This window comes from Rhipicephalus microplus, chromosome 9 (genome assembly GCF_043290135.1).
Source record: "Rhipicephalus microplus isolate Deutch F79 chromosome 9, USDA_Rmic, whole genome shotgun sequence".
NCBI classification, from domain to species: Eukaryota; Metazoa; Arthropoda; class Arachnida; order Ixodida; family Ixodidae; genus Rhipicephalus; species Rhipicephalus microplus.
Window position 1 is genome coordinate 37,856,971 of NC_134708.1, and position 13,118 is coordinate 37,870,088.

The 13,118-nt window shown below is 47.7% G+C and overlaps 1 protein-coding gene across 1 annotated transcript in view; it reads left to right on the top strand.

Annotated features, from left to right (window-relative positions):
• Positions 1-12,697, top strand: part of LOC119163695 (beta-1,3-galactosyltransferase 5) — a 143,900-nt gene extending 131,203 nt beyond the window's left edge. Inside the window, exons 3-4 of the mRNA XM_037415754.2 lie at positions 2,318-2,582; positions 9,734-12,697. Coding sequence (XP_037271651.2) covers positions 2,552-2,582; positions 9,734-10,752 — 1,050 coding nt within the window. The 5' untranslated portion in view covers positions 2,318-2,551 and the 3' untranslated portion in view covers positions 10,753-12,697. The remainder of the gene's footprint in view (positions 1-2,317; positions 2,583-9,733) is intronic.
• Positions 12,698-13,118: the final 421 nt, after the last annotated feature.

Below are 13,118 nucleotides of genomic sequence, written 5' to 3' on the forward strand. Positions count from 1 at the left end.
CTATAGTAACGCAATGTGGTTTTTGGTTGCCTAAACTACTACTGTTACACGTTCATGTTTAAAGAAGAAGCTCTTTAAGCGCACGTATACTGAGATCAGAAGAGCTAAGAAATAGGCAGGACAGAGCTGAACTCACAACTTAATTTTCATTGAACAGGGTAACATGTAGATAGCACTGCAGAACCGACAGTACATGCGCAATCGAACAAGAGGCCTAACAGTTTTTAGAACCGGGACAAGGACAACAGCATGGTGAAATTAATAACCTTCACTTATCAAGGAGCACAAACCTGGACGATTACAAAGAGGGTTAAACTTCAGTTGAGGACGACGCTGCGAGTGATGAAAAGGAAAATCGTAGGTGTCACCTTACGAGACAAGAAGAGAGCAGAGTGGGTCAAGGAACAAAGCGTGGTAAAGGATATCATATATAGTTGAAGTGGGTATGGGTATGAGCAGGGCACGTATGGGTAAGGGCACGTAGCGTGAAGGCAAGATAACTGCTGGTGATTAAGCATCACAGAATGAATTCCAAAAAAAAAGGCAAGCAGGTGAAGGGGAGACAAAAGGTTAGGCGGGCAGACGATATTAGGAAGTTTGCAGTTTGCGGATGTAATGTGGCGGCAGCAAGCTCAGGACCGACTTGCCTGGCAGAACATAAGAGAGGCCTTTGTCTTGCAGTGGTCGTAATTAGGCTGATGATGATGAGGATCAATAAGTAATCCCCACTTCTTATCCTCTAAAGTTATGGCTGGCTGGCTGGAACACGGCCACAATTTCACACTGATTGTTATGCTTAAACAATATCTGTTTTACGCAACGCAGGATAACAACCACATTTCGTATTAGAGAAAGCGGCCGTGACTGTGGTAGTCAGCCATCCATCACTTTACGCGATAAGCAGTACGGCTTTGTTGACAAATGAAGATTGTTAGTTTCAGTGTGCTATTATTTTTGTCCTGGTTCTGATAGTTGTTAGGCCTCTTGTTCGACTGCGCATGTGCAGGCGATTCTGCGGTTCTTTTTAAGTGTTATTCTATTCGATAAAGATTCAGTAAAGTTAGGCGCCGTTCTGTCAATCTTTTGAGTTTTTATGTCCTCGTTTCACGTGCGCTTAAAAAGCTTTTGGTGTGAGCACAAATGTTCACCAACTAGTTCATGTTGCCGTCTTGTTTTCCGCGTCCCGTAGACACACAGCTTGGGAGGGAATAACAATATAATAGTTGTAGTTTGAAATCTCAATGCTGTGATATATTACGAGGTACGCCGTATGGGAGGGCTCCGAAAATTTTGACCGTCTGGGGATCTGTAACGTGAACTGACATTGCACAATACAAGGACCTCTCGCATTTCGCCTGTGTTGAAATGTGAACGCCATGACAAATATCGCCCCACCGCGGTGGTCTAGTAGCTGAGGTACTCGGCTGCTGACCCGCAGGTCGCGGCGGCTGCATTTGCGGTGGAGGCGGAAATGTTGTAGGCCCGTGTGTTCAGATTTGGGTGCACGTTAAAGAACCCCAGCTGGTCGAAATTTCCGGAGCCCTCCACTACGGCGTCTCTCATCATATTGTGGTTTTGGGACGTTAAACCCCACAAATCAATAAATCAATGACAAATATCGAACCCACGGCCTACGAGTCTGCAGTCAGCAACTGAGCACGCTAGCTGCGACATCATTGCGCCGGGTATAGCACTCTTTTTACCATCGCTACACACAATTTTACCCAACAAACCTCGCTATTGGAATAAATAGCTTGCTTCGAAGTTACTGCGCGTCTTGTACAGCATTTGCCTGACGATATACCTCTAAGCCTCCTACAGGTGCGACATGCAGCGCCCTTATTCGCATCCGCAGTATGTGAAGCGAGTAAGGTAAATACGAAAACCGGGTAGGACACACGTGAGGGACGATCACGATGGCATACACCACGGAACATTTCACCCGACAGTCGTCGCATACATTACGCGGCACTGCGGAAGAAGCGCTGCCGATGTGACGACGAGTCTGACGTCATCACCGCAATCGCTTGTCTGTCACACGTTTCTTTTTTGCTATAATGCCATCGCCACTAGCGAAGCAAACGTGGCATGCAGACAACAGAACAGGTCCGTCCGATAAGGAAAAAAACGGCACAACAGTGTGTCTAGTGCGCACCGCTGATAGAAACTGATAAGTTCCAGACGCGATGGGCGCCGCGGACTTATTACACTGGACTCTGGACCGTACGTATTCAGCTACACTTCTTATCGGATAAGCGGTGACCATGGCGACGCCTTGCCGAGTCGGCGGCCAATTTGCTCTTCTCGCTTCCTGCAGGAGTTTGCCGCTGCGGCTTCTGCAGGTGCGGTCGCCGCTGGCAGCCACCACGACCACCGGAGTTACGACGCGATTGCGTTGAAGAGTCGCCTGACGCACTGTGGTCACCTGTTACTGCTACCGTTGTGTGATCCACCGACAGGCGTTGCTATGCTGCTGGTGCCGCACCGGTGAGACGAACACGGGCCGCCCAACGGAGACCCCCGGTTCGGCGGCGTGTTTCTCCTGAGGACTATGCACTATCGCCGTTTCGCTTACAATTATGGTGAGTAGAAATGTATACTTTTGCCCCCTCCGCCCCCCGGAGTTCCCGTAATTATGTTGTCATTTCATCTAGAACTGCAAGAGCGGTTCGAAAGATTGAATCGCCCTTGCCACGGTGATCTAGCAGCTACGGAGCTCGTCTGTTCAAGTTCGCGAAGTCTTATTCTGGCCATCGTGGCCGCACTTCCATGCATGGGGGCATTTCCACTGGAAGGGCGAGCTTAGATTCAGTCGAACGCTTTAAAAAAATGGTCGGGCGGTCAGGGCTTCTGGAGTTCACCACGACGACGCCCGCCATACCATATCGTGGTTTTAGGCGTCAAACCCCAGGAATTAAAGTTATGAATTTAGGATTTCCGAGTCATGATTGGCTGTGTCGACCGGTCCCAAAATTCGGATCCTTTTCGATCTTACGAGCCGTGGCGCTGCGCTCTTGTAGTTACAAGGATTCGATTCCTGGAGGTGGCGTCCGCACGAAAAATGCGAAAATGTCCACGTGCTTATAGCTTAAAGATGATCAGTTTTCCTTGTGCAAGATATATAAAAGTAAAGGACAGCGCAAAGAAAAATTATAAAAAGAACGCATGCAGTGTAGAACGCACCAGCACACCAATTGCGCTGACGTGTTCTGTATGTGTCTTTGTTCCCATATCCAGCACTTTTCAGAGTGTGCGTGTTTAACCAACCATCGGTCTAAGTGAATAATTAGTTGCAATTGTTTGATATCGGGCGAGTGTTGACCCCTGCACATGGTATTGCCTAATATAGGCGAGAAGGAACGAGATTTGGTACACGTACAAGCGCTGATAGTAAGCCCTTGTACGAGGGCTGTCTGCTACGCTGTTTGCATGACCGCTGTTTTCATACACACTGTCAGCCTTATCTGAGCGATTGTGTGTTCACAAGGCAGATGGCATGCTAAGCATTATATCGCTGATCTTGCTGTTTCTCGCCGATATTGGGAACTGCGGATTCCTGAGGTCAACGCTCGTGGAACAGTGTAAAACAAAATGCAAGGGTGCACAGGGATCTCGTGCGATTTGGAAACTGCTTATTGTATTTGTCGACGCCATGATTAGACATCGTATAAGGGGCATTACCCTGGCGAAGTTGAATATATGTTGCAGTTTTATCTGTTTCAATACTGATGATATATTTCTGAGTTTTGCGTGACCGTCAGCACATGAAGCGCACACACGGGCACCAACTAATATTACACAGGATGGCCAAACTTACCGCCGAGGGATAGCTGCTTAGATGGCTATGAATTTTGATAGTCGCGTAATGCCAGAAGGCCTTGCGTGGCAGTGCAATGTCAATGCACAATAAAGAACACTATAGATGGTGGATTTGGGTGTTCCTCATAATCGTAGTAGTTATGAGACGCAAACCTCAGCAAATAACGTTAATATTATTACTATTGTTATTGTCAGATACCTGCGGCATTTCTCCTCAGTTGACCATGGTGCCATTGATTCTTTCCCTGCTGGCGCGGCCGTACATTGAAGTTGGTGGAGTCGGTTGCATAAAGGCTATATACAGCACTCGGCTGTTTATCCGCAGGTTGTTGGATTCCAGTCCCGGCGGGCACTTTCAGCTGCATGCGACATGCTAGAAGTTTATGTACTCCCCTATGTATGTGTTTATAAGTGGTTAACGATTTAGAGAACTAGGTACTCTACTATGGCTAGTCCTTAGAGTCAACTGCGACCTTAAGCTTGTATGTTCACGTTACAGAGCACCAGATGGTCAAACTTTCCCGCTTACTTTCGCGACGGTGAGTCTCATAATGATATCGTGCTTTTGGCGCGTCAAACGCCACATTGTTAGAAGATCACGGCATACATTTCTTTTACGTCCAACGTTCGCTGTAAGGCCTTTCAACAACCTAATGTGTAGCAATTTGAGCGAAGTTCAAGTCTTTTCTATGAATGAAAGTTAGGACATAAGTGCGCTTACTTTTAGATACATTGCCCTAAAACATCGCATCCCAGTGTTCATATATTGGATGGTTTAGCAAAGGTGCGCTTGTAGTAGCTTCTATCATTGGATATGAGAAACTCTACGTAGCGCAAAAGTGACTCTGTCACCGACCGGGAGCATCGCAGATGAAGGCCCCTGGACGTGATGTGCCTATTTCTTTTTTGCAATAGAGAGCTGCCCATAAGGCATAGTACTTCGGGTGTACATTTTTATTAGTTGTGTTGCGGTATAAGTGGTGCCATGCATGAAGGGATAGTGTGTCTTGCGGAATTTCTTCTCGTGTGTCCAGCTGTCATAGCTGGTCCTGTCACAGAATCGAATACTGACTTGGAAGAGTATTCCTGAGCGTTAGTAGTGTAACCCTTGGCATGGTATACATTTGTATGCACATGGCATGGTATACATAAGATGGTATACATCTGTTTCCATCCCTGAAACGGGGCAGCGGACGCATGGCACCCAGTGTCAAAAGCGACCTCAATAAAATGACGGGGTCGTCGGGGGGGGGGGGGGGGGGTTCTGCGATTGCCTTGCCAGTGCTCTGCCGCGTGCCTTTCTCAAAACTGGGTGAGAGAAAACATGAATTCATTCAGTTGGAATTGTTCACTTATCTCTCCTGTCCACTTATCGTTCTTTTTTTTTGTGTGTGGTTTACCTCTTGAGTGATACGTGTTTCCACGTGCGTTCCTCTTATGACTTGGCCTCGTAGATAAGGTACGTATCGTAGCAGTCCACGCCGGCCGTGTAGACAGTCTAAAATTCGCCATAAACGACTTAAGACGTGCAGGCGAAGTTTAAAAAAAATTGTGTATTCATATTTAGGCCGGCGGACGACAATGCAGTCACCCATTCTAATACAACGTAGCTTATTTTCAGAAACGAAACCGTAGCTTTTTATGGGTTGATGTATATCATTAACAACAGAGAGAGCATGCATAAAAAAAACTGAACAATGAAGTAGAGAGCAGGCTGTGCCTGTCACACGAATCATTGGGCTCTTTATCTGTCTTGTTTTCTTTTATTTCTTTGTTGCTGCAATGAAAGACTTCATTGAGGTGTGCAGTTCGGAGCTCTAGCATCGCATTGTCTGGCATCTTATATGAAACCTGGTCCGTTTTATAACAAAGTTATTGAATTGTGTAGTTAGCGTATCAAAACCGTCTGTAGACTTTTTCTCTGACGCAAACGACAATAAGGTCAACAGCCCTCCCCAACATAACTCAATGAGTCGCTCACTGCGTTAAGCGCCGATGACAAACCACACCAACCTCCCTATGTTTATCGCAAAAACTTTTATGTAACTGTCCCATTCTCTATTCTTTTGGTTCAGCCGTTGACACATCATTACTGGTTTCGTATACTGAAGCTTAATCAGCTCAATTCACTTTTCATTCATTTAATGAAGCATATATTATTACTAATTGCTTGTCTCACCCTTCCTACATTGACAGTCTACCCCGAGGCGATGTCCACTGAATCCGGTATGGAACCATCCGAGAAATCCTTCTTTTTTTTTTTTGCTACCTCCTTTGATACTGACGCCGCCGGGCGTTGGAGTTTTAATGCATGAGCCACAAGAGTGATTCGCTTTGAGTACTCGTGTCATTAATACTGAGCCGGTGTTCCACAATATCTACTCCGTGTGACTCAAAAACACATCACGTTTTTTTTTTTCTTTGCGTAGAAGCCTCATATTGAAAAGTCTTGTCACAGGAAACTGACGCTTACAATAAACAAAATAACAAAAAACGTGGCGAAGCTCACGCTGCGCAAGCTTTGAAACCACCAAACTGGACAATCCTGGTGGCTGATCTGTTGCTGATATATTCTTTTTAAATATTGTGATAATAATAATAATAATAATAATAATAATAATAATAATAATAATAATAATAATAATAATAATAATATAGGAATAACAATTCTTGTGTTACGTCCCAAAACAATGATTCAGAGAGACCCCGTAATGGAGTGTTCCGGAAATTTTGACCTTCTAGTGTTCTTTAACGTTAACTGATATCGCATAGTACACGGGCCTCTACCGTTTCACCTCCATCAAAATGTGACCGGCGCACCCGGGATCGCACCCGTGACCATCTGGTGAACAGCCGAGCGCCGTATCCACTGTAGCACCGAGGCGGACTTTGGTGGATATTCCGTGCATTAACTTTGCGATGAGGGTTGTTTTTAGGTTGCCTCTAGGTCGTTGCTATGCGTTTATGTCAAGCCGGCAGCGTCTCGGAGAAGACTAAGGACACTGGCGCCGTCCTCGAAGACTACAAGCCATCCGCGAAAACCAGACGAACGCGCTTCGCAATAGCAGAACCAACGCGTCCTAAAAAAACTATGCCTGGAACGAGGCTCTCTCTTCAATTGAGAGCTTGCTGCCAGCACAGTCTTTGAGGTCATGTCTCCTGCCGCCTGTTGCGACCATCCGCCGCGTGGGACCGTTTGCCTCCGTACCACTCTGTCACGTGACATTACCGTACCGCTCTGTCACGTGACATCACAGCTGCTCGGAGGCAACTGTGAGAGCATTGCTGTATTCGCAGGGGGCGACCGCCACTATATCGCTGGCCTCTGCCGTACCGTTGTAAGGTACTACTGCAGGCTTCGCAGTTTATCGTCGTTGTAAGGTGCTGCTATTGCGTGGAATGGACGCCCACGCGATGTAGTTAAAAACTGAAGGTTCTACACAAAATATTGTTCTTCACCGCCCCCCCCCCACACACACACATAATGTTTCGCTTTTTCTGTAGAAGAATGTTTATTCACACACCATGAAGGGGTTTGAGTGCCGGTCCTCATTGGCGTGGCGACAATGTCGCGTCCGGTAAGCCACCCTTGAGAAGACGCTTCACTATTGGTCCTCTGGTCAGCTGTATTTACTTAACGGCCGCTGGAAACACGTATCGCCAGCTCGGGTTATCTGTTGTAAACATGGGGCAATTTCTCGCCTTGTTCAGCTGTCACGCAGCAGCAGTCTGCAGAGGGAACAGAGAACCCTTAAAGAGAGGCTATTTCCGGCTGCATGAAGCTGGAAGTCGCCAGCCAATTGCAAGACGAAAAAAAACGGTCGTCTTTTGCAAAGCTTACTTCAGATAACAGTGAGTATATGTTACGAATTAGATGAAAAGTAGTCAGCAACAGGAAGTCGCCACTGGCAAAAAGGAAGTGCCTTCTTGCGACCTCCTCATTATTGTATTTATGCGGGGTTAAAGCTGCGCTTGCAGTTCCCACCGCTGGGGACTAATGGTTGTGGTGATAAGTAGTGAGTATAGTGAGTAAATAGTGCTAAATAGTGAGTCCAAGGTTGACCGATCAAATTCGGGTGGACGAATTCAGATAGTGGTCAAATTCGAGGCAAGCGCACCGCAATTTAGGAGCACGTTCAAGAACACCAGATGGCCCCGCCGCGGGGCTCTAGTGGCTAAGGTACTCGGCTGCTGACCCGCAGGTCAGGGATTTGAATCCCGGCCTCGGCGGCTGCATTTCCGATGGAGGCGGAAATGCTGTAGGCCCGTGTGCTCAGATTCGGGTGCACGTTAAAGAACCCCAGGTGGTCGAAATTTCCGGAGCCATCCACTACGGCGTCTCTCATAATCATATGGTGGTTTTGGGACGTGAAACCCCACATATCATCAAGAACACCAGATGGCAAACGTTTCCGGAGTTCTACGCTACAACGTATGTCGTATTCACAACGTGGTTCTCGGACGCTAAAGCCGAACAATTACAATGGCATTCGCTGTTCACGCTGAAAACTGTCCCTGCGTTTAGTCACGTCAGCTGACACTGGGTCGCGGATGCAAACGCATCCTTATCGCAAGGCGACCGCCACCACTTGCGAAGATGATCGTTAACAATGCTCGTTTAGCATCACTCTGCATGCCACGGCTTGCGATAACATGAAACAGCGTCGTTGCTGAAGCGCAGGAATGCAGGGAGGCTCTTTTGCAATGGCTTTGTGCTGTTACAGGCTGTTCTCGCTCAGCGTGACGTTTTTATTACGTTTTTTTTATACGTCAGAGAACGATATTCAAGAGACAACATAAACAACGAGTTGCACAGACGCTTATAAATTTGTCACTCAAAGGTTACAAAATTCTCATTCCTCTTACTTTTCTTGATAGTCCACCTCACTCCCAGAAAGCTCTTTGCAACATAGTTTCCTAATAAGCTTTGCTGTGTGCGCAACAATATACTAGAGGGCACTCTGACGCTATTCCCCATGGAAGCTGCAGCGCACGGCGCTTCAGCCAGCATAGAAGTTATGGGTAGTACATGGGTTTCTTTAGGATTCGTTCTCTCGGCTCCCATTGGCTTCTTGAGGCCTGGAGCCACATTGACGTAAGACGAAGCTCTGCAGCTTTTCAGCTGTAGTTCATCACCTCATCCTCACCCATTCAAATCGGCTTGCGAAGTGGAAGACGGCACATACTTTCATTCGAAACAAGAAAAGCACTTCACAATAAATGAAGCCACGAGGGCGTGCGAAGTCTGCAAGTATAAAGATTACGCAAATTCATCTATTACATATCATTCCAATGTTGACCGGCCGCTTGAGCTCCACATAGTGACTATTTCAGTAAACTCATCGCTCTGCACCTTACGTCGTTTTACAGTGCCTCCTCGATTGTCCCACCTTTCACTAAGCGACGACGTCAAGATGTAACGTCTGTCTGTGACGTCACGTGACATCCCACGCCATGAGCCACGCCATGATGAAGCCACAAATCTTGGCGGTTTTGAACGTCATCATGTTATAAGATGACGCCATCACGAGTCTTCACTTGATGTTTTTCAAGGCGAGACCTGCTTTTTTTCGTATGATGCCTGCTTGACCTGATACTGCAGTTCAGCCTATACAAGCTTCGCTAGAAAAAGCTACTTTCTCATTTGTAATACTCCACCTGAGTAATACAAAATGATCGTAGAGTCTTAAGGCTCATAACAACTTAGGACTCCTTAAGTCTGAGGATAAAAGTTTACCCATGCTAACTGTATATTATATTGTGGATAGTATGTAAAAAAACGGGAGCAAGAACACTGATAACTTGTTAGTGCTTCCCTCAGAAAAAAAGAATTGCGATCAAACAGGGATACGTGACGATGATAATTGTGAATTTCGAGTCACGAAGCAGCGATGTCTTCATTCAATCTTCGCAGACTCTGCTGACCTGCTGGCGATGCCCGGAGTGCCATGGCAAGCCATCTGCCGCAGCAAGATGTGCGTCAAGACTTTCTTCTTCGCCACGGCAACTTTCCTGCTGGGCATGGTGTTCCTCGTCACCATGCGCATGTCGCTACATGACCAGCGCGTCACCGTCGACGACTACGACCTGCCGCCGTCTCTGGACGGCTGGAAGGTGCAGGCGCTGTGCCAGGGGCCCCCGCTGGACGTGCTCTTCTTTGTGCACACCGCCTCTGAGCACACGTCTCACCGACAGTTCCTTCGCGACACCCTGGGTGACCCCACGGTCAGCGAGCAGCTCAACTCGGCCATGGTCTTCTTCGTGGGCCAGTCCAAGAACCTCACCGTACGTCGCGCCATCCAGGAAGAGGCCCGCAGCGTCGGTGACGTGGTCGTGTTCCCGTTCGTAGACACGTACCGCAACCTCACCTACAAGTTCGTCTACGGGCTTAAGTGGGCCAATGACAACTGCCGCGAGTCGGTGCGCTTTGTGGTCAAGATCGACGACGACGCGCTCGTCAACGTGTTCCTTCTCGCCGACTACCTCAAGAACGTCACCGGCCCTGCCGCGGAAACCAGCGTCCACTGTCTTGCCTGGATGCGGACGCCCGTGGTGCGCAAGCGAGGGTCTAAGTGGTTCGTCACCCGCCAAGAGTACGCGGCCCGCACGTACCCGACCTACTGTGGTGGTCTAGGTTTCATCCTGCCTGTGCGCACGCTGCCCATGCTGTTCAACGCGTCACGACAGGCGAGCTTCCTCTGGATAGACGACGTCTACTCGACGGGCATCCTGGCAAAAGTGGCCGGCGTGGGTCACGTGCAACTGCGCCAGTACTACGACCTCTTTCCTAACGAGACGGCACCGACAGTTAGGCCCAAGGCTATGTTCACCCACCTAGGAACAGCCAGTATCATCGAGCATCGGTACAGGCTGTGGGACGATATAATGCAAATGCACAACGCCACAACGAGGACAGAAGGTTCGGGAGGGTAGTGTCTGGGGCGCTCTTCACACAATGAATTCATGCCTGGCTGTGGGGTCTGAACCGCCCCAAGAGCCAGTTTCTGAGCTGGGCAAATAGGAACCTGGACTCGGCGGAACAGTCTAGTCTGTCTCTTTGCATCGGGGTGCAGTAGTTCAGCGTGTATTGACACTGTACACCGTGATCAGTGTCGAAGATCAAAGGTCTCCGAGCTCTGCTTCTCGCAAGGAGCAACGAGAGTTCAATGATATGTTCCCAAAGAAGTGAAGTGCCAGTGAACACGCCTCGGTGATACTACGAAGCAGCATGCTGCGACGTCCGTTTTACCTAAGGTCATGCATGGCGCCCGTTTGTCAGCTGTTCGTGTGCCTAATATAAGCATTTCGTCGTACAGGTGTTTGTTCACCGAACTACTCGTAGTTGTTTTTCTGCCCCCGCGCCGTGTGTAGTGCCGTCTCCTGCACAGCTGGTACCAGTCACGCCAATATACGGTTATATTCTGGTTGCGAGCAAAATGACGATGACCACTGGATTATTCGTGCGTCTGCGAGGCGTGGTTCGCGTGGATTGCTCCCTTGCTGTTATTACAAGAAGTACAGCGTGGTGAGACATGGTAACCCATGGTCACAAGACGCGTGAACGCATCGTCGCTTTGTATTTGTGTGTATGGCTCTCCAAAACGTGGGGACCTTGCTTGTCCCTCTGGTCTCGTCGCGATGCATTCTAGGCACATACAGCCGTGCGCAGCGCGTCGCGTTCCATGCTGTCGAAGTTTGCGGCACAACGATGCATTGGCTTCGCCCGATGCCAACTGTTTGCAAAGAGCTAGCTGAGCTTTTCAGCGTAAATACTGAATCGTCAGTTCGAGGGCAAGCCGAGCGTCTATATATTATTACGTTTTTACACAAAGTATCGGGAAACATGGGCCAGTTTACACATGCGAAGCGTGTTAAGTTAATATTTTGTGTATGTTGTTCGTTTGTTTCATAAATGTAGAGCAGATATTTATACACTGGCACGTTATGGTATTTTGTTCATTACCATTTTATGAGAGTCTACTTGGAAGGTTGCTCGAAGAGCCCTAGTATGTGCACAGAAAATCTTTTACGTTTTCGTAGGCATTTTGGAAATATTTCCTTCATCCTTGTCATTGTTGTCTATCTTATCGTTGCAGTAGCCTTGCTAATATGAATTGTGAGCGTCAAGCTAACGTGGCTGATCTCGATCGAATAAGCCTAGTCGGCCCACTGCCTAGTCATGGATGCAGAATGGATTAAGATATTCACGCAAAGTGCAGCAGTGAATTTCAGTTACAGCTAATTACCGATGCAGTCAGTCATTCCTCGTATTAAGGCTCAAGAGCCAAGGTATTTCAGTTTTCTTAAGCTTGTTAACAATGGGCAAACCACATACTGTTCATAACAATCTTGGTAGTGTACAGTTGTTGTGGCTTTGAAATAGCACCTAAGCCGACGACGTGTGCAGTTCATGTGTGGTGGATGTGACGTATGTTCTTGCACCTTCGAGATGGCCTTCGAGATGTCGAGCTCGCCGCGGGTGCAGCCTGTGATCCCGGAGGTCATTACAACGAGTTGGTCGTACCTTTGACCCAAGGACGCTGAACCTCGATCAACTTCCTGGGGTGTGCCACTCACGAAATGCCTCTTTTGTTTCTCAGTATTGCCATTGACAGCGTCTTATAGCTTGGCCCTTGTGACGCACCCATTATCGCATTTCAGTCGTCAAATTTAGCACTGCACGCGTAATATTGCTGCTCTTTTGAACACAGCTTTTTATGTGGTTTGTTGAAGTTGACCATTGATAACGACATAGCCGCGTCCTTTTGTCAAATTTCAAGAGTGCCTCTAAAGAGCTGGGTGGTTAAGCTACAGTTAACAGCAGTGTCGAAGCGTCGAGTATGTTTGGAGTGATGTAATAAAATATATTTTATTTTTAGCTTTCTTTTTTTCTCATTAAACAACTGGAATTTGTATTCATAGAAGGACGTTGTGGCGTGATTTCACATTGCACAGAACCTGCCGAAGACATGCATCGTTGAAGAACGAGAATGGTGTCAAAGGTTTGGCGATCGTTTCATATGTGAGTGCTTGACGACAATATTACCACCGCAGTATCGGGACGGGCAATCGCATGTCTTTGGATATCGCAAAAGCCATTGGAAGTAGTGAGACTCTAAGTATGACGGTGGGAAATAAGGAGAAAAAAGTTACTAGGGAGTCTGCTCTTAGTGGTTACAAGCCAACCTGGCCGCCACGTTGATCGAGTGTGGTGCTCGGCTGCTGAGCCAGAGATAGCGGTTTCAATGCTTTACGGCGTAGTCCCAGTTCGATGGAAGGAAAATACTTAAAGTACCGTG